Genomic DNA, 26,169 nt, shown 5'->3' with positions numbered 1-26,169 from the left:
TCGGGCTCTGTGCTGACAGCTCGGGGCCTGGGGCCTGTTTTGGATTCTGTGTCTTCCTCTCTCTCTGCCCCTTCCCCACTCGTGCTCTGTCTCTGTCCCTCCAAAATAAACAAACGTTAAAAAAAATTATAAAGATCTGAAAACACGTCTCAAAATATGGGAGTTCTAAGTCCTCATCTTGACTTGAATTCTTCTCAAAAGGAACACTTTATCTTAGGACAGCGATTTCTGAACTTCAAGTGGTGGTACCCAGGACTATGAGGAATGGAGAGGAGGGGTTCTGGTCTCCATCACAGACATGGGCTCAGTCTAGGGGTCATTCTCTAAGTGTTTAAGCAAAGAGGACGGAAAAGAGAAGGGAACATATGCCAGCTACAGAGAGCATACCGAACTCTTACGTGCGTTCTCCCTTAATGCCTGTTTCGGTCCTAGGGAGCCACTATTCTTACCACCGATTTAGAGAAGAGGAGAAGTAACCTCCCCAGAGTGGAGAGCCAGGATTGGAGCTCACATCTAGCTCCGCGTTCTTCCTGCCAGACCACACTACCTCTAAAACACAAACACAAACAGAAAACATACTACGTTTGAATTAAAACAATCAATACTTATCAAGACACAATTTTGACAGTGTGATTTCAGAGGCACTGCCGCCCAAGTGATGGGCTTCTGGTTCCAATTTGTTTTTCTTTAGAGACCGACAGTGCATTTCCTTAACTCATAAAATGTTATGTGAAGTACCGAACAAATAAAAATATGAAGAACCGTATTTCAGTTTTCTTTTCATCTACTCAATATGCCGATCAAATTCCCAATCTGTTCAGGCTTCCATATTTTCCCTGTTTCTTAAATGGGACTGACGGGTAATTTCTGGCACCTTTTCCCTATCTGCTTGACAGAACTGTAACATATATCGTCCTCGGATCTGGATAAAAGCAACAACAAAAATTACTAATAGACGCTGAACACGTGCCATGTGCTAATACTATTACAAGAGCTCTGTCATTTAATCCATCAACTGACCTCAGGAAGAGAGAAATAAATTTGAATTGGAGAAGTAACATGCCCACTTGTAAGTGTTCTATTTGAGCATAGATTGACTACATAGATGGTCAGAGGTATTATTAAAAAAAAAAAAACGTGGCCAATGATATGAGTTAAGAAAAGAGATACTAGGGGTGCCTGGGTGGCTTAGCTGGTTAAGCGTTTGATTCCTGATTTCGTCTCAGGTCATGATCTCATGGTTCATGAGTTCGAGCCCCGCATCGGGCTCTGTGCTGACAGCATCAAGCCTGCTCGGGATGCTCTCTCTCTCTCTCTCTCTCTCTCCCTCTCTCTCTCTTGGCCCCAACCCCTGATCGCACTCTATCTCTCAAAAGAAATAAATAAACTTTAAAAAGAAAAAGGAATAGATACTCAATATCGCCCATCCTTACATTTGTACGGATAAATATGACCCCAAACTGCCTTACTACTTCAGAACTATGGACCTGAGATCGCTACCTTACCAATCAGAACGTCTTCAGGGGAAGCTGACACATGACATTTTTCATGAGGTGCATCCCTGTCTCAGAAAAATGTGACAAGCATCCCTGTGGGCCAGTCTGAGGAGCAAGCTCCTATGCGTGCTGACGACAGCCTTTCCCCTTTTCCCTTGAATAGTGAACCAACAGCCCCTCCCCAAAGGCAGAAGCAGGACTTTCATGGAATCCCCAGGGAAAGGTTGCAGGGAAGACTGTAAAACTCAACTTCTGAGGGTGTGAGTGGGCGTTAACAGAGCTGCTGGACAGAGCAGAAGCCAAGACGGGAGCAGCTAAATTCACGGAGACCTGGGCGGGAGTTGAAGAGGTTGAGGCCGAGGCAGCCACTAGAAATGTTGTCATGAGCGTGAATGAAGCTAGCACAGCCTTGAAATGTAGTGGGAAAACTGAGTTAAGAGGCTAAGGAGGAAGCTGAAACTTCTGAGAAGTCAAGGCGGGCTGTTAAGGCGGCCTTGACGGTGTGAGTCATGGCCAGGGCGCCTGAGTGGGGCAGATCATTCTCTGACAGTATTAAGGAAGATACAATAAAAGCCAGCCTTCCGAGACACGGCTGTTGGTCACCTGGAACGAGTCGTTTCCACAACTACTCTCTTTATGCAGTGCCTGCAAGATGTTTTCTTCTTTTGTTAACAGTAAAACATGGCAAATAATGTCCAAGCTGATTCAGTAATGTCCTTCACTTTTGAGTTTTATGCTATTCACATTTATTTTCAGGGCTAAGACAAGTGTAAAAAAATGAACTCTCACTGCGACTACAAGCACCCGGAAAAGGCCCGCTTTCCTTTTTTCTTTATTCTTCACGGGAAAGAGACAGGTCTACCCGTTCCTCTCTTTCCTCGGAAGGTTCATTTGAAGCAGAAGGTCAGGACTTCAGACCCGGAAGTTGGGCCCAAGCCTTCCTCACTGCAAAGCTAATGAGTTCCTCATTCCAGGAATTCTATCCTGAATTCTCCGTCTTGCCCTCTGCATCCGTCTCCTAAGACCTATTTGTGGGTACACTTCGAAGTAAACACAACCTTTCCTTCTCACACCCATTTCAATGCCAGCAAAATAACATGGAATGAGAAAAGAAGAAATAGTAGTATGAAGACAACCAAGACTTTGTTCAATGGGGATAAAGCCACAACCAACCCAGCGTCACGACTTTCCTTTCCTCCACGAGGTGTGGAATTATTTTTGCTCATCCACACAAAATAATTTTACAGCAAAAACCTGTACGTATTATAAAACTGAATAATTCAGCTTAATCTTGCGTGAAAAACTAACATCAATACAAGGGAGTAAGTGGATATGGAAAACGGAAGCACCAAATTAAGCAGCTTGCAAACATATAAAGTCATTAACATTAGCCTGCATACATACAAATGTGCCCTGTGCTGGCTGGGAATCAGAATTTTAATTTTCTTCAGTTGAGCAGTTACAAGATCTCACTCTTAATCAAAATATGAGTAATGCCATTGTAACAGTGGTGGGGGTGGGGGGAGACGAGCTTAATATCCACTGATAGATTTTCCTTAATGAGAAACAGAAATATATACTATGGGGCAATTTTTTTTTCACTATTTGATTCAGTTGTATTATCTTTGTAAGTATTTAATCATAAGTTCCAGAGAAGCATTATTCTATTTATCACTGCAAATATATGGCATATCACCTATATGTTAAACTGTCTTTTGTGGACAGATTTCCATCACATGGTTTTCATGCGTAAATTTTAAGATTATTATTTTTTGAAGTTTCACCTTTACTGACATGTAACTGATATATAAGACTGTAAGATATTTCCAACTGTACCTCGTGGTAATTTGGTATACTAACTATCTAGACACTGTGAAAGGTTCTCTCCATTTAGTTAATGATGGGCAATTCTTATTGTAACTTCCACCAGTCAAAACTGAGATTATATTCTGCTATAACACTCCCACATTTCATGATCCAGAGCAATAGTTTTCGAAGCGTTGTTCCTGGACAAGCAGGACCCAGTGTCGCCTGAGAGTTTGTTAAAAATCCCCAGCAGAAATTCAAATTCTTGGGACTAGCTCAGAGCTACTGAAACAGAAATTCTGGGGGTGGGGCTCAGAAATCTGTATTTTCACGGGTCTTCCAGGTGACCTAATGCACATAAACAGACTGGCTCATGGCCAGGGAAGGTGAAATCTACAGGTTAATGCTGTCATTGCCTGCAACGGAGAAGAGCGAGGCTTGCTCCTACCGTTACGGATTTTCCAATCCAACTTGGTAGATAAACCACAGATGTGTGGGATGTTAAGAACAATACAGGAGTTTGACGAGCAGTTCAAGGCAATGTCAGAAGAGACGCGGAAAAGACACTGCCAAATGTTTCCCTTTAAATCACTTCTGTAACCCCAGTGTCCACCTCCTTCTGTCCACTGCTGGGTCCAAGTCATTCTGTCCCTTTTTCACCTCTGGTGAATTCTAAGCAAATCACTGCTTTTGAAGATCGTGCAAGCAATATCTATTGCATTTTTTATAATGCTCTATGCCTGCTTTTATATAGATCATGTTATTTGATCTTTGCAATTCTGTAAAGTTTAACCCATTGGGAAATTCGTGTGTCAATTTAGAACTCCTAATGAAGTCCCTAAGTTAACAACCACTTTTTGAGAGTAGACTGTACGAGGCACTTTCCTATAAAAATATTTCTAGCCCCTACAGTTCTGTAAGCTGTCCTGAGATAGCAAATATATTCAACCTAAGAATACAGAAAAGGTATTAAAACATATACCATAAAATCACATTAAAATACAACATTTAAAATCACATAAAACATATACCATAAAATCACATTAAAATACAACCATGTCATGAAGTATGTCAAATCCCGCATGGATTTCTTATGGTGCTATTTATTACAAAATGTGGTGATATTGTGAGCGGGAAGGCTTCATTTCCCCATAATAAGGGTGAGGGGAAGGGAATGACAATATATGACTTCAAAATTCCTGCCCTAAAATAAGCCTATTTTTCCTTCAATAATTCCCTATAATATCTGAGCATCGCACTTCTATATCCTCCTGAAAAATCTAACGTTGCATTCAAAATTTTAAAAATTCAGAAGAACTTGCAAGCTCTAAAACAGGATCATTTTATATCTCAGTATTAGTGGTACCAATAAAATCCCACCATTCTTGCATATTTCCTTGCTCTAGGTGCATTAGTTCCTCACTCGATGGGTGATTTCCATGGGACTCAAACACCTCAACCACACTGGCCTCTACGGTGTCTTTATGGCTCAGGCCATCGGCAAAGACCACGTTTTATTGAATCTGTAGTACAGTTTCGATCTGGAAGGAGCCATAAGCTTGGTGACCACCTATGGTACAGATCACCCGCCATACAGCATGCTTTGTTAGTGAACAGACTCTCAACCAAGAGCAGGCAGTGGTCCCGGCTGTCCATGGTGCTGCCGACTCGTTATTCGTGCATTCCTCTGCTTCATGAGTTCATCGAGGAAGCTGACGAGACCTTCTTCACAGGCATTAAGCCTTGGAAGTGGCAGTCACCCCTTGATCTACTGGCTGTGAAATACTTCTCCCTCAGATTATCAGCTAAATTACCTAAATGTATAGGCTAGCCTGAAGCATTATCTAGATATCTAGGGCACAGAACTTCTGAACAACAGGGCCGAAGAGGTGAGGGAGCCATCCTTGAGAACTGCTCATCACTGTCCCGGCCTTCCCATTAGGTCACAAGATTGCTCTCAGCTTGGCTCAGGATCAGGTCCAGGGACCCCGGGATTTTCAGGATAGTAGGCAAGTAAACGCCTCAAGTGAAAGTAGTCCTCAGCGTGAACTCAAGCGATGTTTTGGCTGCTTGAACCTGGAACGCTATTTCCTTCCACGGAAATAAAAGCCTTTTCTGGAAATCCTTTCCAATCACATTCTCTGGAAACGCGGTCTCAATAAGGGAAGCCAACATGTTAGGAGACTTGTAAGATTTGCAGGTGTGAGAACTGCCACCTTTCCTGTTCTTAGTGCTCTGCAAACCATCCCTCTCTCGGAATCTCACAGATGGTTGTTTACTAAGCCAGTACAAAGGTCCATTTCCAAATCATGACTTCTGCAAACTGAGTCCTCAGTCTTGTGGCTTCTAGAAAATCCTGGTGCTCACTGCTGAACTGCTTCTGATCCTACATCCGTACGTATTCAACAGGTTTCCCTCAAAATATTTTTCTGATACATCACGTTACTAGCACTTGGAATTGTGAGTGCTTAACAATCATTAAACAAATATTTTCTCGACTTTGTGTAACAGAATGTAAAAGGAAGGGCTCCGAGGGCTTTCACCATTTAGCCAAGTCTTTATCTTTGTCAAATTCCCTTAACACTTAGGAGTTTACGCGAAACAAATTGATGAACAGCTTCAGTTTCCTTTGGCATTTTTCATTGTTTGGCTTCTTTCCACAGATCTGTAGCACAGGTTTGAAACTGGTAGGAACATGCACTCCTGGCACGTGCATTTCTAGCACTTTTTTTCAGGGAGGTTTAACATTTTCCTTGTGTGGTTTTCCCTCCTGCTTTGTTCTGCTCTGGGTTTGCTGTGTATTCAGCAAAACAGAAGACTTCATCAATTTTTCAAAAGAGCGAGAACAAAGGAAGTAAAGTAGGACCCGAGGGACACAGGCATGAAGGGAGAAGGAGGGGGCATAAACTTTCACGGCAGTGCACTAACTCCAGGAGCAAAATTCCAAGAACACAGTTCAAGCCGGATGGTCACCTGCCTGTTCCAAACGTCTCCAGAGTCACAGAAAATTCAAGTCAACAGAAGATGCTCTGTTGATACTATCTATGGCAGCTCGGGTTCCTATGCCCATCACGGAAGCTTGCCCGCCACGGCTGGGGGCTCAAAGCTGGGAGCTCATAATCGTTTTGAAGACCACACACGGAAAAGTGTCAGGAGGAAGAAAAAAAAAAAAAAAAAAAGGAAATCTGTCTGGAGCGACGAAGCTGGTTCAACACAAATCTTTAAAAAAAAAAAAAACAACTTCAGGGGCGCCTGGGTGGCTCAGTCGGTTAAGCGGCCGACTTCAGCTCAGGTCATGATCTCACGGTCCGTGAGTTCGAGCCCCGCGTCGGGCTCTGTGCTGACAGCTCAGAGCCTGGAGCCTGTTTCAGATTCTGTGTCTCCCTCTCTCTCTGACCCTCCCCTGCTCATGCTCTGTCTCTCTCTGTCTCAAAAATAAATAAACGTTAAAAAAAAATTAAAAAAAAAAACAAAAAAACAAAACAACTTTAACCACACTCCCAGACATACAAAACACACATCAAGACAAACGTGCCTCCTCCGTTTGGAAAGTGAGCCATATCCTAGACGCCACACAGGGCAAAGGTACTATTGTTTTCCAAAGATAGAGATATCATGGCTTCCCAAACCCATTTCCAAGTTAAATGCAGTGAGACAAGCCCATTACCATCAACTCTCCATAGTGGATGTTGGGCCTGCTTTTCAATCGATTCCGGTTGGCTTCCACTCTTAACTATGGGGTCCCAGGTCTTTTTCAAAGGTCATGGATTTATGGACTGAGGGACTAGGAATTGCTATGTAGCCTGTCATAAACTGGTTGCTAATTTAATGTGCTAGAATAAATGTTCCTATATCAAATATTTGGCAAATCAAACAGACATATGTGCAAACAAAAACGAGTCACGCTTTCTCATGTATATATCTAACACAAAATATTTATATGAGTTGATAACACTGTACTCTGGCGTATTTCATGTGTTTCTATGTACCTGTAGCCGAAATGTCTGTAAGACTGGGTCTGCCCCTCAGATCTCCTAGGGCCTCAAATAGCAGAGGCTTTGTTTTCTCTAAGAGAAAGTACCCAGAGCAGCTGATAAAGGGCCACCAACAATGGGACAACATTAAGAATGTCCTGAAGACGGACCCTCTCCAAGTATTTGCGTCACGCCCTTTGCCCTGAATTTGGATCAACTGAAAACTATCCAGTTAAGAAAAAGTCCTACAAACATGGCTTTTCCTAGCCTACAGTCACGCATCAGTAAGTTCTTAATTCTTTATGGCTTATGAGTACTTTTAAAAAGAAAAAAAAAAAAACCAGTTTTCTGCCAAAGCCTGGCTCCAGAATCAGATGGGGGTGGCTATGGGACTTGTGACCCACAGATAATAGAAAATCCCCATTGTCTGGAAGGTGGGACGGGGGAACTTTCGCTTTCATATTCATAGCATGACAGCAAGGGCTTTCCACGTGTGAGGGATGGCAGCCAATTAGTTTGCACAGGTACAGCATCATTACAGAGAGTGGAAAATGCACAAAAATCCAGGCGAACAAAGTAAACGGAAACAAATAACTTCCTTATGGCATATTAATCCTTTCTTATTTTTCCTTACGTAGATGAAAGTTTCCAAATGTGGAGTCAGCTACCATTCAAGCCCAGGCAGAAGGACGCCAGGCTGGGAGGGACGTCTCATCCCCACCCCCCGCCCCCCCCAATCCCAGTGGTCCACAAACCATTCTTAAAGGGCGGCTTACTGATGTGAAATTCTTCTTAGAGACCTGGGGCTTCCTTTTGAAATGCAAAGATGACAATAACTGTTCCATTAAGAAATCCACATGCAGCCTGTTACTTGCTTACAGCGGGGGGGGGGGGGGGGGGGGGACTTTTACTTTGGGTCTGAGTCAAGTTAATAAATTTAAGATACCTGGGAGAGCTGGGTGCCCTGGACTTCTGGCAGATGTCCAGAACTAAAAGAGCTAATGCATTATTTTACTGTGTTTCTTTATGAGAAAAAACAGCCTGCTTCCAGCTCAGCTCAGGAATCAGATGGGGAGCAGGGGTGGGGGGCAACGTGGAGCCCCTGGATAAGGCAAAATACAGATGATCTTAGGAGAATTTTTCTCATGTGAGCATTCCTTTCAACCAGAGGGAAGGGCCTGGGGGAGGACAGTGGCCGTGGCCTCGGCCGGCCCTCGTTACCTGGATAGAGGTCAGGCCCGGGCCCCGGGGAGCGTCCCACCGCACTGTCGGCAGCGGCATCTCGCGGGGAAGTGGCCGAGGGCAGGGGCTGCACGGTGAGGCAATCTGTGAGAAGGTCGGGATGTAGCTCTGTGCTGGACCGCAACTAGGAGAAGGAGAAAACAGAAGACAGATGAGAAAGGAAAGCCGTTCCTAGGAACACTTCCCTGCAAAGGCATCGTGCCCTAAGGTTCGATGTGATGCAATTCAGCACACATATATTTATTAAATAGCAACAACCGTGGGTCAGCCATTGGGCTTAACAGAGAGTCAACAGGATGGTGACTTCTCCAGGGCTGATAACACCTGGCAGGTGATTCCGGAAAAGTATGCAGCTTAGAGGCAGATTTGACTTCGGTCTTTGATGTGTTTCTACTTCTGGGAACCCAGCTTCCAATTATATTTCCGTTTATTTGGTCTGGATCTTATCAGAACTTGTAGTGATAACAAATACAGACTCAAGTATATTTGGTCCAGATTGGAAGGTGCTTTTAAAATAAAGAGGTATGACCAAGAAAATATCTCAGAGATAACTGAGAAACGCCCATTGAAATTTGGTGCCTACACATTTTACACGAGAAGAAAATATGTAGGTTAAATTTTAAAATATTATGGAGCACGATTCAAAGGAAAACTAACGTCATTAGCAGCAATAAAAACCCAACAGTCAGTTGCACATGTACACACACACACACACACACACACACACACACACACACAAATAAGGCACCACAATTTAGATCTTCATTTAATCATAATAGCAAAATACTTCTTTACATACTAAAGAGTTATATGTTTAAAAAACAAAGGCAGGGATGCCTGGGTGGCTCAGTAGATTAAGCCTCTGACTTCGGCTCAGGTCATGATCTCACAGTTTGTGAGTTTGAGCCCCATGTGGGGCTCTGTGCTGACAGTTCAGAGCCTGGAGCCTGCTTTGAATTCTGTGTCTCCCTTTCTCTGCCCTTCCCATGCTCACACTCTGTCTCTTGCTCTCAAAAATAAACATTAAAAAAAATTTTTTTTAAATAAAGGCAAAATATCTAAGACTAAAGAATAGGTGATGGGGCGCCTGGGTGGCGCAGTCGGTTAAGCATCCGACTTCAGCCAGGTCACGATCTCGCGGTCCGTGAGTTCGAGCCCCGCGTCGGGCTCTGGGCTGATGGCTCAGAGCCTGGAGCCTGTTTCTGATTCTGTGTCTCCCTCTCTCTCTGCCCCTCCCCCATTCATGCTCTGTCTCTCTCTGTCCCAAAAATAAATAAACGTTGAAAAAAAAATTAAAAAAAAAAAAAAAGAATAGGTGAAAAATTATCTGATCTCTTTATGAAAAAGAATTCTGGGAGTGTAATCTGAATGGGGAAAATCACAACGAGAAGTTTAGCTACAGGAAAAATACAAACCTCTGCTTCTATAAAGACATAAAACCTTAAAAATATAGAACTATATTTGTTACATATACTGAGAATAGCATCTTCCGTGTTTAAAGAGAGCATATGAATTCATTTTGCCTTTATCAAGACAGAACTAAACCTTCAGATCTAGGGTTGAAGTACACTAACTCAGCCAACAAGTATTTATCGAGTGTCAGCTGCTCCTCTAGGTTCTGGGAATACTGGTATGGAGCTTCTCCTCGAGAGTGAACCCGGAAAATCCACGATGTCAGGGGGCACTGCTGGTGGGGAAGACCAATATGCAGAGAAGGGAGACTGTGGGTAGGAAGGACAGCGACCTTAGGTAGACAGCCTCTTGGAGAGGGCTCTGGAAAGGAGCCTGGGAAAGGGGGAGGGACTGAGCCCTGAAGATACGTCAGGGAAGAACCCACCGGCCCTGGGGTGCCTGGATCATCAGAGAAGAGTGAGACCGGAGCGGCACCAGCTTGGGTCTTGGAGAAAGGAAACAAGACAGAACCAGGGACATAAGTGGGGAGAGATGGAATATGTTTACTAGAGCAGGAAAGGGCCTTCCAGATCATTTAAGGCTCTTAAACATTCTCTAGTCCAGAAATTACCTAATGAGTGGGGCAGGAAGCACACAGAGATTGCCTCACTGCGCAGCCCTTGATAGGAAGAAAACATTTAAAAAAGGAGAACTACCGGGGTGCCTGGGTGGCTCAGTCGGTTAAGCATCTGACTGGCTCAGATCATGATCTTGCCATTCGTGAGTTCAAGCCCCGCTGTGGGCTCTGTGCTGATAGCTCAGAGCCTAGAGCCTGCTTCAGATTCTGTGTCTCCCTCTCTCTCTCTCTCTCTGCCCCTCCCCTGCTTGCACTCTCTCTTTCTCTCTCAAAAATAACTAAATAAATAATAAAGTTTAACTGACTGAGCCACACAGGCACCCCTCCTCTGTTTTGTTTGTTTGTTTAATCCTTTCCTCCGCTTTCCAAGTTTTCTACATTCCGATGATGAGTTAGAACTGGCTTGCACCCATCTAAGAGAGCTGTTCGTGTGTATCTTTCCCAAACCGTCCAGGCAATGATGTCAAACTTCGAGCTTGAACTTGGTCAGGTTGAGAATATTTACACCATGGAAATTGGCAAATGCTACAAACTGGGCCTTTTTTCATCTGGAGAGCTGGTTAACTACTACTCTGATCAGAAAGAAAACCAGACACGCACACGAAACATCAGTAAGTCGCTAGGCAGTAACTTCAGCATTCCTTGGACCTCAGCAAGCTTCATAAAGAGACAAACATATGTCCAGGTCTTAGTCCAAGAATATACAAATGGCATCGTGACCCCGAGTACAGAGAAAGAGCATTTAACACATGTAGTGAACGAGACGTAATTGCATTATAATTTCCTCAGCTTTGCTACATTGGAATCTCTGACCAAGACCGTCTGAATTAGTGGCTAACCCTCTTAGGGCTTTTGGAAGGTATGTTTGTTATTTTGGTACTAACCTAACACATGCTGCGTAAGAAAAGCTGGAAAAAAATCCAGGCTTCGAATGAGTTCTGGTGATCACTTTTAATTTACATTTCATCATTACAACGTGATCTGGGGCCCACATGTTCTATGAAGCACAGACATGAACCTCTCTCTGCTTTCTATTACTCTAGGGTTTTGTAGTTATCACTACCAATTCGGTCTTTCCAAAAAATTTCATGGCCATGGACACTCCCGGAGTCAAAGGCAGGCAACTCTTCCTTAGCTTCAACACGTACTCGTAGTTGCTAAGAGTGTGATTCCACATGACTTTGTGGGGAGCGTTAATTTGGTTTTCTCTGGGATTAGGCATGGTTCTAGAAAGTGCTTCTTAAATTGAACAAGCCTTGAGGAACTTATGTGTAATTTCCAAAGGAAGACCACATGCATAGAAACACAGCAACGATATGTAAGGTTAGTATTATTCTCTCCCTTCTGGATTATTTAAGTCTCTTAAACGTTCTCTAGTCCAGGGATTATCTAATGGGTGAGGCAGGGAGGTATAGCACGAGCTCCTGGGAAGGCTGTCATTCTATATAAAAGTTTTATATTCAGAGTAAGAAACCCAACTATTTATACAAGACAAATTACACAATGTATATTTCAGCATCTTCTTAGTTGCTAGGAACGTAAAGAAGATAGAAAGAGATTCTCCAATGAGGGATGATGTCTAACTATGGTTCTCCAATCTGGGCATGCATGAGAACCACCTGTAGGCCCCACCACAGAGCTGTTGACTTATTAGGTCTGGGGTACATTTACAACAAGTTCCCAGGTGGTGATGACGCTGTTGGTCTAGGGACCAGGCTTTCAAAACCATTGGTCTCTACGAATCCTGATGAGTGGAGCTGAGACCTTTCTGTTTAAGGGAAGAGGAAATGAGTTGTAGAAATAAGGAATCCTAAAAACCGAATTGTCTTTAAGACCCGTGCCTCACGTGACGGCTGCTTATTATGTCTCCCTTGAGACCACGTAATAAGCAATGGTTACATGAGGTGTGGGTCTTAAACACAATTCGGATTTTTATCTTCTTTCACAGGAGTAAAAACAAAAAAAAAGTTAAGAAAATTTTTCATTACAGTCTAATCACCTATCCTTAGGAGATAGCAAAGAACTTGCCCTTTATGGAAACTTTATTGATCTTTACAGAAAGAAGTAGAATGTGACCCACTAATCATCAATTCGTCTACTTTAAGGGCCTGCTGTGTCTCATAACCAAGGGACCTCTATTTACGTCACAGAATGTGAAAGGCACTCCTGGAGTCGTTCAACTCCGTTGCCCTAACCAACACCCCTTAGTTCCAGAGTGCCACTGCCTGTCTTGATCCTTCTCGTTCATTCGCTGGAAAAATATTTCTTGGGCCTCAACCACACGCCAGGCACCATTCTAGTGGCCTGACGTACATCAGCAATCGAAGCAGACAAACAGGCCTCCTGAGGAGTCCCCATTCTGGAGGCAGTGAATGGTAAACAAACTAACCAGATAAGTAAATCGAACAGAAGGTGGCAACTGCTATAGAAAAAAAGAGAAAAGGGTAAGGGCAGCTGCACTGGGCCGGAATGGGAATGTAGGGGGACTGTGGCCTCACTGGGAAGATATATTCGAGTCTGAAGGAGCTGGGGAAATGAGCTAAGTGCCTATCAAGGGGAAGAGAGTTCTAGAAGGAGAGAAGTAGGCAGAGCACGGCCTTGCTGTCTGCAAATAGCCCATCTATCATGGCTGCTCCCTCCTCCTGCCTGGCCTTCCTCCCCCCAGTGTAACTTCTCCAAGCCCCGGTTTCTGGCTAGCTGCCTGAAGGAAGCCTCTCACGACCAGGCCGGCCCACACTGCCTCCCATGGTACAGGGACAGCTGCGGGACCTGCTTTCAACAATCCTGTGACTGGACACGTGTTTGGGGCTTTGTTTCCTGTGACGACTTCCATCTGCACAATTGTGTTAGGAAGTCCGCGAGGACCTGGCTGACTGGCTGCCCTTTTACACTTTGGAAACTCTACAGCCGGTGTCGGGGCAGACCATTCGGTGAGGACTAGGTCTGTGAGAACGAGACACAACGCTTCGTCTAAAGGAGGTTATGATCTCTAGTGGTGTGTGCGTGTGTCTAGGAAATACGATGTGGCCATGTCTCAGTTACCCCTAATGATGGAGGATCTGGAAAGACACAGATGATCGTAACTATAGCAGAAAGGCTGATGATGTTTGGCCCACGTCCATCCCGCCCCCTGATCCCTTTGATTAGCCCTGTGCTGACCCCCTGCCCCAGCTTTGGTGTCCCCATCCCCTGGTCTCCGTGTACTTTCCGGCCAACAGCTGGCAGACCACTCCCCACCCCAAACACACATATGAATGGCTGACGTGTGCTCCTTTGTCTCTCAGTGGGGCAAACTTTGAGGCATGATTTGTGCTCCAGAACCCCCTATGGGGCTCTAGAGCTCCTGCCTAGCCCCTTTCCCTTCCCCATCCCTGCTAGGTTCTCCCGGGAGCACTCCTTTAAGAACTCATGCACCCCAGCCCTTGGCCCACAGTCTGCTTCCAGGAGCACCCAACTTAGTAGACACCCCCAAATTCATCTGATTTGGTTCAGGAATGCACCAGCCCATCAGCAGCACTGAAAGGAGGCTCAGATGCCCACCTTTTCCTCCTCTCCAATGCCCGCTCTGCCCACACCCTGGGGGTATGGTAAACTGATGATTACTGAAAGTGGGGTGTTCTGGGCCTTTACCATAAGGCTAAAAGCATGACTAGGGAGTCTAATTTACAAGAATACTCAGCATCCAAGGGGCCTCATGTGTCCCTGGGGCCAAACCTTCGTCTGACGCGTGACTTCCCACTGCAACCTGGCTAAGGGGCTCTCAGACTCGGCTTGACTCCTTACGGTAGTGGGCAACTTACTTCATCTTGGCAGGAAGCTTCAACTTTAGACAGTGCTGATTGTCGGGAAGTATTATTATTGCAGATGGAGTCCTGATCCGGCTCTTAGCGATTTTTAGGACTGCATGCATGCGTCTTTCTCTTCATGGAGAAAGGCTCGTGGACATACTAGGAAGAAAGGAGACATCTCCGCGTCTCGGAAACCAATCTGTGCGTCTCGGAGCATTAATGATCCTCATCTTCAACGACCCATTTTAGGGCTTACTTTCTCAGCCTATCCAGGTGCCAAGTAAACAAATTGGCTCCTTAGCTTCTGTGCAATCTCCCATTATGAAATATTTGTTCCAAATGATAGTTTTTCAACGTTAATAATGAAATCACCCATCAAGGCTTGACAAGGTTCCTACATTTGGAAACTTGAGCTGCTTCCCTAACAATGCAGGGATTTTTCCTAATATATAAAAACAAGGCACCGTCAATTGTGATTTGTATTTGTTTTTTGTTCAAGACTATTCTGTTAATGTTTATAAGCTCTCGAAACAAGAGACGGAAATTCTACTCCCGTCATTTTCTCATTTCAGATATGATTGAATAATCGTCCAAGATTAAGTGAGTCAAGTGGAAATAATTAGGAAAGGGAAAAAGGCCCAGATTCTCCAATTTTCAGTTCCATTACATTTTATTCCAAGAGCAAAGGCATTCTGTTGGTCTCAAGCGAGACATACTTCCAAAGAAAACGAGGCACAATCAAAGGCCTTTTGTTTTCCTGTTCTCCAATGAGCACAGTCTATCTGGGCTATGCATGTTTATGCATCACCTTATAGGGATTCCTTTGTTCTCCAGAAATCAAATGCCACCAAAATATGTTTCCAAAGAAACTCAGCCAGAAGGAAAGACAAGTAGGATTATTTTTCCAGAGGGTTAAGGTTTAGTACCAGAACATTCTCATCAAGCATTCTCTATGACGCTTTGAGCAATGTGGATCTTGGGGAATTAACTCATTGCCAAAAGCCTTAAAAATAATTACAACGAATTAACCTATTATATTAATTACAATTAATTTCCAGTTGAATCTAAAAACTCTCTCTCTAGGGGATTCCTCAGCACTGACATTTATGAAGTGGCTTTGGCCTATCATAGGTAATTAATCTCCAACAATCTGCTATCAAATTCGTTTCCTTCGGGAGTGACCAATTTACAAAAGCAAAAGAAATGATAGTGAAGACTTAGAAAAACAGAACTGGAAGAAACCTCTTTGGGAACATGAGGTATTGGCCAGTTAGGCACCTGAATTTCCGTAACCTATTTACTTAGCAGTGACACCAAAGGCCCAAAATTTTGTCCACGGCCGATTAACAAACATGCCGAAATATCCGAATAGATACACTTTGTAAGCGACGTAAAAAATCTGTCCCAGTAGAGATACAACAAAACTACTGGTTATTCAGTAAAAAATGGTGGTTGAGGGAAACTATTCACAGAAATAGAATTTCAGAGTAAAAAGGAACCAGGGTCCAATCTTCCTACGCATCCGCTCTGTGACCGTGCTGTCCAGGAGAGCTTGCTTCCATAATGGAAGTTCAGCTCCGTCCTAATTAGTAGCCACTAGTCACATGTGAGCGATGGACACTTGAAATGTGGTTGGTGCAACTGAGGAACCAAATTTTAAGGTGATTTAACTTAATTTTAATTAATTTACATTTCAATGCATGGTATCGAAGTGCCCGGTAACAATACTGCACAGCACAGTGGCAGCCTGGCCTTTGTCTAAATGCCTCTGACAACTCATTTCCCTACAACTTGGGTTCAACGGGTCTGATCATTAGAAAGTTTTGCCTCCCATGGAACTGTGATCTGTCTCACCGCGATTCCCACTCACAGGGGCTCACCTCTCCCCTTCTCCCGCAGACCTCACGGAGTCACTTGGCTCACTGTCTGCTTTATGGCTCTGTGAATATTTGAGAAGCCTCGAAATGCTGCAGTTATCACAGAATTTCAGCCCTGAGAGGGGCCGTGGTTTAGTGTATCTGAACATCTATAGATTTTATATAGGTAAGAGAATACGTACGCAGGAGGAGTTTGGGTGTTTCAGTTTAACAAACTGTGGTTCAGCTACTGTGGGATCCTGGGCGGGTATATTCACTAGCCTGAGTGTAGTTTCCCTTCTATGAAATCAGGCTGATAGCACTGAGCTGTGTCAGTTGTAGATTCAGAAAGGACTTAATGCCTGACTCACAGAAGTCACTCACCTAAAATGTCAGTCCCTGCTCTCCCACACAGATTATTCCACTCATCACCCCACTTACTCTCACCACCAGACCTAACTGGACGTGCAAACGTGTAAATGACATCCCAGTACTGATGGACTGAACTAGCCGTCTGACCAGGACAAACACATCCCGTGTTCTAGACTCTCCACTTTTATCCTTGCAGCCTAGAAGAATCAGTAGCTTTCAAAACTCCACGTTACACACACTCTCTCTCTCATTCATTCATTCGGCACATTTACCGAGCCCTTACCATGCGTCCAAAACTATGATAGGTCTAGCAGATAAAGGAGTGTACAAGATAACTCAGCTCGGTGTCCTTGTGGAGTTGAGAGAATGGCTCAGATAAAACTTGCTACTAAGTAAAATCCCGACGTCTTTTCTCACATGGGAAGCTCTGTATTTCTGGGGGTCCTTTATATTCAGATGCTGACTCTTCAAAGCCCTGTTGTCATTGGGGGGGGGGGGACAGGATCTCTCGGCTGTATACTACGTGATTCTGTCGCTCAGCCGGCTGCTTCATTTCCTACTTCAGTGCCATTTGCAAACGGGATCAAAGTATTCGCTGGCACCAGAATTGATGTTAAATCTCAGTCCCAGAGGGAGTTATCTCTGAAAAATAGCACATGCCCTACTGACATGAAGCCATTAACAGCCACTTACACAACAGCTTATCTGTGATACAGATCATGAAAGGTAAGAGTGTAGGCTCTGGACCCAGAATACCTGGGTTTGAGCTTCCGTATCCTTACTTATGAAATGTTAGACAACAATAAACAAGTTGTTTCACATCTCTTTAGCTCGGTTTTCTCTGTAAGACGTGGCTAATGCCACATAATTTACAAGGTGGTTGTTGGTGGTAGGTATCATGAGATAAGTATTTCACTAACACATGGTTTAGAGCATTCAATAATTTCTACTGTTTCTTTTTCCATTAATATCCAGTGTGGAAGCACCATAGCACTGTTTAACATGTACTTTATTTTTCTTTTTCTCCTATTGTTTTAGGTATTTCCCTCTCTCTCTTTTTGTATCATATGGGGGTCATATGGATCAAATTCAAATTCGAATTCAAATTCACAAGTTCAAAGTTCAGTTCCCCCACCTACTGATGTGCGGCCTTTGGCACAATGTGTCACCTCAAAAGGCTTCAGTAGCATCCTCTGCAGAATGGGTGTGAGAACACCAACTCTGTGGGGTTATTACAGTATGACATGAGGTGACCCACAGAAAGTGGCTCGCGTAACACATAGTTAACTTTCCTTTCCTCACTAGAAGCTATTACAGTTGTCGGGAGGGATGCCTGGTAGAATTCCCTGGGGTCTCGTTCATCTTCAGAAGACAGAGTCTGGGGCCACGCGGTATCTGGATCGAGATGTTAGCGTAGCTTTCACGCACAAATATCACCCTGAAATTATTCTATCTCAGAAGAATACAGCTAGCTCTCATTCTCTTGGAAAAGTCTAAAATAAATTAGAAATCAAAACCAACAAGACCTTTCCAGAACCCTGGTTGGGGGGAAGTGGAGGGGGGATTTCTACCTCTACATGTCGCACTTATGAGTCGGTAGTACTCTCTAGAAATCCCGGACAGAGGTGGGGGTGAGCTTTGAGAGGATGTTGAAATCAGGAAGGCAGGTGGCTTGGATTTTCTGTATCACTACGTTTGTAAAAGCACCATTTTCTTCCTAAGTCAATATTTTTCTAAAACTCACACCGAGAATCTTATGGGTTTTTTTTTTTCTGAGTGAAAAACGATATGCAAATGGACACAGTCTAAGGTGGATTCAAACTACATTTGGAGGAACATCGCAAAAGCAGAACGTGAAACCGAAGGGTGGATTGGGTATTTAAGACAATTAGAGAAATAGTAATTAGGAATTTCACATGTCACCAAAAAACATCCTCCTTCACCCTTCGGGGCCTGGTTGTGAGGTCCTGAAGATGAAGACGTTGTCCCTCCCACAGCTTCGTGACTCCCCCTGACAGCGGCTCCGTGCGCTAATGTGCCCACACACATGCTATCCCATCCAGCCAAGTGTAGCATTTTTCTTCCTAGTCAAGTGTCCTCCAAGTTTAATTAAAGCAGCCAGCTATCTAGCAATTACTTCCCCCGTCCGTCTTACCGCATCCGTATTGTCTCCCTTTGAATTGATTTCTGACTACAGCCCCTGCCTGTGCTACAGCTGAGCCAACGTGGGGAGAGACTAGCGGCAGAACTCATCCCCCCACCCCGCCTTTCATTGCATTAAAATGAATTGTCGGAAAAAGATTTAAAGCTGATTTTAACCACTGTTTGGACCATTTTTAAAATGCCTGCTTGTAACAGTTGAAGGCTGTCATTTGCACGGAGAGGCCCTGCTGTCTGTTCTCCCACCGGAGCCGTGCTCCGCACTCGGGTTAATTTCCCCAAGCTCAGTGCTGACCGTGCCAGGCCCCCACCCGCAAAGCCCTGTGGGGTCCCTCCACCAAGCATCACCTACAGCCCCGACCGTCGGCTCTGCCAGGCTGGCTCTCGCTTGGCCCTCGTGGCCCATGTCCCAGGCCCGCGAGCCACGTGGAGCCCAGACGCTCTCCTCCATACCGCTCGTCCACGTCTCCCACTGTACTTCCGGCCACGAGCCTCCTGTACCTGGAGTCCCCTTCGCGCCAGACTCTACAACCTGCAACACATCGTGCGTGCTCTCCGAGGCCCTCTTCCTTGAAGCGTCCCCGGGTCTTCCAATCCCAAAGTCACTTGTTCATTCTCAAGTGGCAAGGGCAATTTCTATCACCCTTGATGGGACTTGTAGTTTCCTACAGTGTATAGTAACTTATTTATAAATTGTGTGTGTGTGTGTGTCATAGAAGACAAAAAAGCTCCTTATAAACAGAACGTGTCTGTTTGCTCATGTAAGCTAAAATAGTGCTTCTTTTCACGTGAAAGGGACTCTGTAAATGTTTGGGGAGATGGGTCAACAACGAACAAATCAAAAAATGAATTAACAGGTGCTAAGAATTCGTTAATCCACGCTTATCCTTAAGAGTGGCCCCTAAAGACAGATAAAATCCTGTCTTCCCGAGATACAAAGGGAAAATGAGCGGAGCAGTTTAAGCACGCTGAGATGATCAACTAAGAATAAAACAGGAAGTAGCCAAGAGAAACCTTAACAGAAGTTAAGAAAAATAGACACTTGGGAAGTTTATTTCCTCATACTGCTCAGTCCCTGGTCATGCCAAATTTCACCAGATAACATGATTCCTCTTTATCTACTGCCTCTTGGAATGTCCAAACGAGCAGTCTTTCCAATTGGAAATGCTAGTTCCTTACCTTTTCCCTCCCTGTCTCTCATTCATCTGGAAGGGCTGGGAACAAATCCAAATTGCTACCTTTGCTTTTAAAGACTCGACATGTAGCACGTATCTGGGAAGCAGAAAACAGAAATTTTGAGCCGAGTGGGCCCCAGATACACCCTAGCCCCCTTGGTGACCACCTACGCAGGCAGGACAATAGCTTCTATCTTCTGACATCTGGCTGACTGAGTGACCAGCCATGGCCCTGGTTCCTCTGGTCACCACACAGCCTAACATTCTTCCAGAGTCTTTTTCCCCCTGAGGTAATGTCGTCAACGTAAGAGCTCACCCATGGTGTTATTTTTGTCAATGCAGAGAAATACTTTACTGAAAGTAATTTCCCCTCTCTCGTCCCAGGACCGTATGCCTTAGAGTGGTCCATGAATCATGTGACCTTTGACTCCTTTGGTGAAACGACGCTCTTCTCTTGAGTCATCAGAAAGGAGGCCTGGTTCAGAGAAGTTCTCTAGGGTGAAACCCCGGGCGGCAAGTGGAGTCTTCTAGAGGCTTCCTGTAGTCTCTACAGCTCCCGCCAAAGTGATTTCCATGTTCAGAATCTACCGTTCCTCCTTTGCACACCGACAATACTTGGTCTTTCGGCTTACCATCCATGAACTCTAATGAGCGCCAATCTCCTCTCGAAAAATTAACCCTGTCCCAGAAATCCAGACTAGACAGACATAAGTCCAAGGGAAGCTTGGGGGTGGGGGATGACGAGGGCTGCCAGCAGTGACTCGTGGTGCAAGGGTTCCATCTCAGACGCTCTGTCCTAGACTAGATCAGTCCTGTTGCTTCTGACAGAACGGGGAGAAAGAACACTGGGTCAAGATGAGGGATTAGAAGCAGGTCGTTGCCAATGCTGCACGCACTCCTCTAAGCTAGACAGCACGGACGCCGTTTCTCTTCCCCACATGTCCTGCCATCTGGAGGCCTTAGCGTGGACACTTTTGTTCCCAAGGTCTGCAAGGAGCTTCAAACTCGGCGGTCGGCCGTGTCTATCTCCACTCTCACACACTCTCACATCTGTCTTCGTGATGAGCGCCCCCTTGGGAAGATGCTATTCTTGGAAGTAATTTCACATTCTGACACTGCAGAAAGCTAGCACAAGCTACAGCTACTTCAGATCTCTGCAAAGAGCGCTGTGCACTGGTAACTTTTAGTCCACTAGAAACGGAGGCATCAAAGCACTACTCCGTATATGCTGAGAGAAGGAAAAGTGCCACGAAAAACATGTCTTCCTGCAGTCCCCAATAATTCTCCTGAGCAGAACGAGGAAAAACCGATGGGCTGTGGAGTCAAACAACCAACACCGGAAGCCAGTGGCGGGGGCATGTTTTGGGTCTGACTTTAAAGACAGAAAATCAGGTTATGTTCATTTCGCCAGAAATCAACAAGTCAGTGGTACCCCATGTAAAAGAAAATCTTAGAGACAAAACGCGAGACGCTGAGAAAGAATAATTATCTCTCCTTCTAAGAACTCTGTTTTACTGTTCACAAAAACTAAAGCCTGGGATTTTCAGCAGAAACCCAAAAGTCTCTTGGCAATGGAAAAGCTCACGTCTCCGTAAAACTCCCAAAGCAATCAAACATCAAGGAAAGGAAGTATGTGACATATCAGTGACTTACTTTTCCCCCAGTGTTTTGAAGATCAAAAGAATATCTCTATTTGACCAACAGGACACTCTCCCCCCCCCACCCAGTCTCCAACCGCCCCACTGCAGGGGGCAGGGGGGGGAGACTAAGCAAATTCCTTGGTTTCTCAAGTCATTACCATGGGCTAAAATGATGTGACAATAACAGCAAACAGAGGTGCCGCCTACACCAACCCTCTCATCAGTTTCAAAGTATGTTTTGTTGGTTCTCATTGACGCCACTCAAAGGAACTGGTCACTCATGGTCTCGAAAGTTTGACAACAAATTGTGTGATTAAATTCCTTAAACACGTCTGTCCATTACTAATCCTCTTTTGCCAACATCCCTTTCAGAGAAAAATCACCGCTCCACGGTGCCTGATTTATATTTCATTTTGAGAACAGGAAGTAAAGGGATTAAAGTTAAGGATTAAAACACTTACTCTTTACTGCATTTTTGCTCCTCCCGAATGGCTTCCTGGTTGCTATGGCTACTGTTCACTGGTCCTTAGCCCTGAATGCACGTCTTTGCATTAATAAAATATTTTAAATGAGACTTCACGGAAAACAATAGGGAAAGTAGTTTAAGTTCAATTGCTCTTGAGAGAAAAAGCTAACATTTTTTAAGAATCTTTTTTTTTTTTCCTTTGTCTCTTTATTGGTATCCTCGAGAGTAAAGCTTGAGCTGGAAGACAGCACGGGGACAATCTGAAGACATGCAGTGTGAAATCAGAATTACGCGGCAGGGGCACAAGAAGGTTACTCTGAGATGGTGCGTTGGTCCTGACTTTACAGACCAGCGTTTGTAGGGAGATTAAGGATCCCTGGGAATTCCTCCAATGTTGCGACACCACAGAACGTTTTAAAGGCAAAAATGCACGTAAATGTGGTGTTGCAATTCCACATCGCAAATACCAGCCAGGAAATGAAAAGCTGAGGCGTTTACTGCCACAAAGTCAAGTTAGGCCTATCCGTGTACGTATCGCTGTTTTGTAACCGAAGTCACTGGCGTGCTTGGGGGGCAGCATCTGCATAGGAGTGTGGCCAAAGAGGTGACAGCCAGAGCAACATATGCCTCCGGGGTTGAAGGCGTCTGCGCGTATAGTGCACACAGCTGATGCAGAGCTGGGTGTCGAGAAGGGAGGGTGACAGTGACAAGTGAGCAAACACAACTGCGTTTGAGTTGCTCCTTTGAAAACACTCCCCTGACATTCGTTTTAGAATATACTGCCTACATTCCTTTCAAAAGCCAAGGAAAACTAAGGAGATGGAAAAGTAAAACTCCATTTTAAGATCTATTCTCAAAGCCCAATAGCAGGATAGACTCCAGAATAAAGTGGAATGACTTCTAATACACCACCCCATCCGTTTTTCCTCCCGATGCTTGGTTTTTCTCTGCCTTGATACCAAGTAGTTTCAAACTATTCTTCTGCCCCCCAAGAGACCCTACTGAAACTACCTCCCTGAGGTCCAAATACCCTCATCATTTCTCACTTCCTCCGATTCCACGTTCCTCACATAATATCCACAGAGGACAGACGTAGATGCTACTTGAAAATGCGTAATTAAAACCATATTAATAGATTAATGGGAACAAAGGGACTGATACATTTCCTTTGCCATACAACAAAAGCAAATTTTATAGGGATCTTCCAGAGATAATCCCCTAACTGGAAAGAACGATGTCATGGTGACCACTCTAAGCGTCATAATACACAGGCTAGTGGTATGGATAATTTTAAGCAAAGGTGAGGAGCTCCCACATCATACCATAAGCTAAATGGTGCTGCCCATGGACAGGACTGTAGAATCTGGAACTAACCTGGATGGAAATGGTCAGAGTTCAATGCAGACCCACAAGGTAGAATCATGTCTTTCCCAACACCCGTGTTCCTTCTTTCCTGACTTTGGTCTTTTCTTTCGGAAACCACTTTTATTTAGGGATAATCCTGAGGACTTAGGGTCATTCCAGGGCAGGCTGGGGTTCCTGTCTGTTGTTCTTGTGCATTTGCGATCAAGATGGGGCAGAAGGAACCTACCCTTCAGAGGCAATTCTCCATGAGTATCTCAGGTTTCTCCACGTGTTGGGAGCAAAGGAACTGGCTGTCTTTCTGAACTACCTTTTAAAGGACGTTTCTATACTAAACAGCTTTGGAAAACGGACTGGGGTAGTCTCTTCCTCCCGAGCAAAATGTCAAGCATGCTTTCATCCATTAGAAAGGATTTGGGTTCCCTGAGCTCAGAATTTCCCTCTGGTAAAACAATCCACTGAAAGTGCCAGTGTTGCCTGGCCCTCTCTGTGTCACCTTGTGGGAACTGGGACTTAAGAAAATGGCACGAGAAAATGATTGTACTCTGGCTACTGCTATCGCTACAAGTAATAAGCTCTCCTTTTGTCTCTGACCCAGGAGGTTCGTGTCTTCGGCCAACATCCATTAAACTACAGCAGGCTAACTTATTAGCTCACACCTAGAGTCAAATCTCAGACCCTTGATACTTGATAGTTCCTGACAACCACAGAACCATCCCTAGATGTGCAAAATACTTTTGCCCAGAATATTTTTATAATCAATGTGAGTCACTCCAAGTCAGTTTACATCACATTAGTGGTCCAATCTCAAGTGATTCAGCTAAAGAAATGTTACACTGGGCATCTGCTCACCAGGACATTCTAGTGGAATTAGGGGTGACTGTAGGGCTCCAGAATGATCCCACAGTCATGTGTCCCAGGGCTCATTAAGGCACGTGTGTGATCCCACGTATGGGGTAGAGGGTGGGACAGAGCCCCGAACGAGAAGAATGGGGGCTGGCACCCTTATGGGTACTAGTGTGGGCTCAAGGATGCCCACCTCGATAGTAGGGCTGGCCCAGCCCCCGAAAGGAAGCCAATGCAAAACGTGGGGGCCCTCAAGGGCCACGCCACCACCTTCTAACAGAAGGCTGCTAGAGAGCTTCCGCAAATGATCGTCATGCAACAACTTGCTGACAAGTTACAAAACCTCCCGTGGTGGAAAATCAGACAGCCCTCAGTAGAAACGGTAGCGTCCAAGGAGCACTGGAGGTAGAGTCAGAAGATCCCAGCTGATGACCCACTGTGCTTTGGAAAGTCATGTAGCTTCTCTGAACCTTCTTTATCTCTCAAATGGGATTAGACTAATAACTATAATACTAACCCTGGACAACTGCTGTGAAGAACAGAGGTAAACAGACATAAAGATGCCCAGTAACCTGTGCTACACACGTATTTGGGAGTTATTATTTCTCTTCCTTTTCTTTCATCTCTTATTTCCTAAGGGGAGGAAATAAAAATGGGTAATTCTATCTTTTATGTCATTACTGGATATTTGAAACACCAGCGTGCCGCATCCCGCTATCGGTGATGGTCGAGAAGCTAGAAGTAGTGTTGAGCTTGTGAGTGTTTTACTGTGTTAATGTCCTGGTCCATTTCACTCCTAATACCCTGATAGGGGAAGGGGCTCACAATCGGGGCGGACGTGGGAGGCTCGTTAGGTGGGACGAAGGGTTAGCTTCCTCTGCTCATTTATGCCATGATTTAGAGAACCTTAATAGGTCTGCCTTTATGACTGTGGGAAATTGTACATATTTTTCCATAGAAAAGAACAAGATTATTTAAAGAAGAAGAAAAAGAAGAGGAGGAGGAGGAGGAGGAGGAAGGAGAGGAGGAGGGGGAGGAGAAGGGAGGAGGAGAAGAAGAGGAGGGGGGAGGGGGAGGAGGAGAATGGATCCTTTGACTGCTACTTTGAGTACACAGAAATGAAATCTGATTTTTGTATTCGCTTATGTACAAATGAGGAAATGTCAAGGATGCCCTTTGTACTATCATCTCAAGATACAATTTATCCAACGACCACGGTGGGTAAGTATTACCCAAATTCCTTCGGCCAGTGCTTGTACGCTAGGTTAGCCCAGAGCACTACTGTGATGCAGAGGTTCTCGTCTGACGTGCTCTGCTCTCTCTTTACCAGTGCCTTCCGCACTGACCTTCCCTTTTCAGAGCCCAGGGATGTCCTTGCAAATACTGAGTAAGGAATGTTTCTCATGGCATTGGTCTTTCCTATACACTTCTGAGTAAAAAGAATAAAAACAGAGGGGCCCCACAATAGGAGAAGACATGCACCAGTGTTAAGCCATTGTAACAACATTTATGTGCTACAACCTGGCTTTAAAAAATTTTCTTTTTATTTGAGAGGGAGGGAGGGAGAGAGAGAGAGAGAGAGAGAGAGAGAGAGAGAGAGAAAGCAGAGGACACAGAAGGAGAGAGAGAATATTAATCAGGCTCTTCATACAGCCTGATGTGGAGCTTGATCTCATGACCCTGGGATCACGACCTGAGCCAAAATCTAGAGTCGGGCACTCAATGAACTGAGCCACCCAGGCTCCCCACCACTACCTGGCTTTTCTATTTCCCATAGGGGAGGGTGCCAAATGGGAAATATTAGAAAAACAATTGCTGGAAGGAGGGTGGGAGAGGGGAGTGAAGCCTAGCACAGGAGAGGACGAGGCAAGAGAGCTCACCTAGCTGGTCAGGGAATACAAAGTTCTAAGGCCAAGGAAACCCTACTGCCAAAAACACTTGTGAATATGGCTATAAA

The 26,169-nt window shown here is 44.7% G+C and overlaps 1 protein-coding gene across 1 annotated transcript in view; it reads right to left on the bottom strand.

Moving 5' to 3' along the window:
- Positions 1-26,169, bottom strand: part of GLIS3 (GLIS family zinc finger 3) — a 106,578-nt gene that overhangs the window by 59,191 nt on the left and 21,218 nt on the right. The window contains exon 4 of the mRNA XM_030294232.1: positions 8,498-8,642. Within this exon, the coding sequence (XP_030150092.1) occupies positions 8,498-8,642 (145 nt within the window). The remainder of the gene's footprint in view (positions 1-8,497; positions 8,643-26,169) is intronic.

Source organism: Lynx canadensis, chromosome D4, assembly GCF_007474595.2.
Source record: "Lynx canadensis isolate LIC74 chromosome D4, mLynCan4.pri.v2, whole genome shotgun sequence".
NCBI lineage: Eukaryota > Metazoa > Chordata > Mammalia > Carnivora > Felidae > Lynx > Lynx canadensis.
This window is presented reverse-complemented; position numbering and strand designations above follow the sequence as displayed.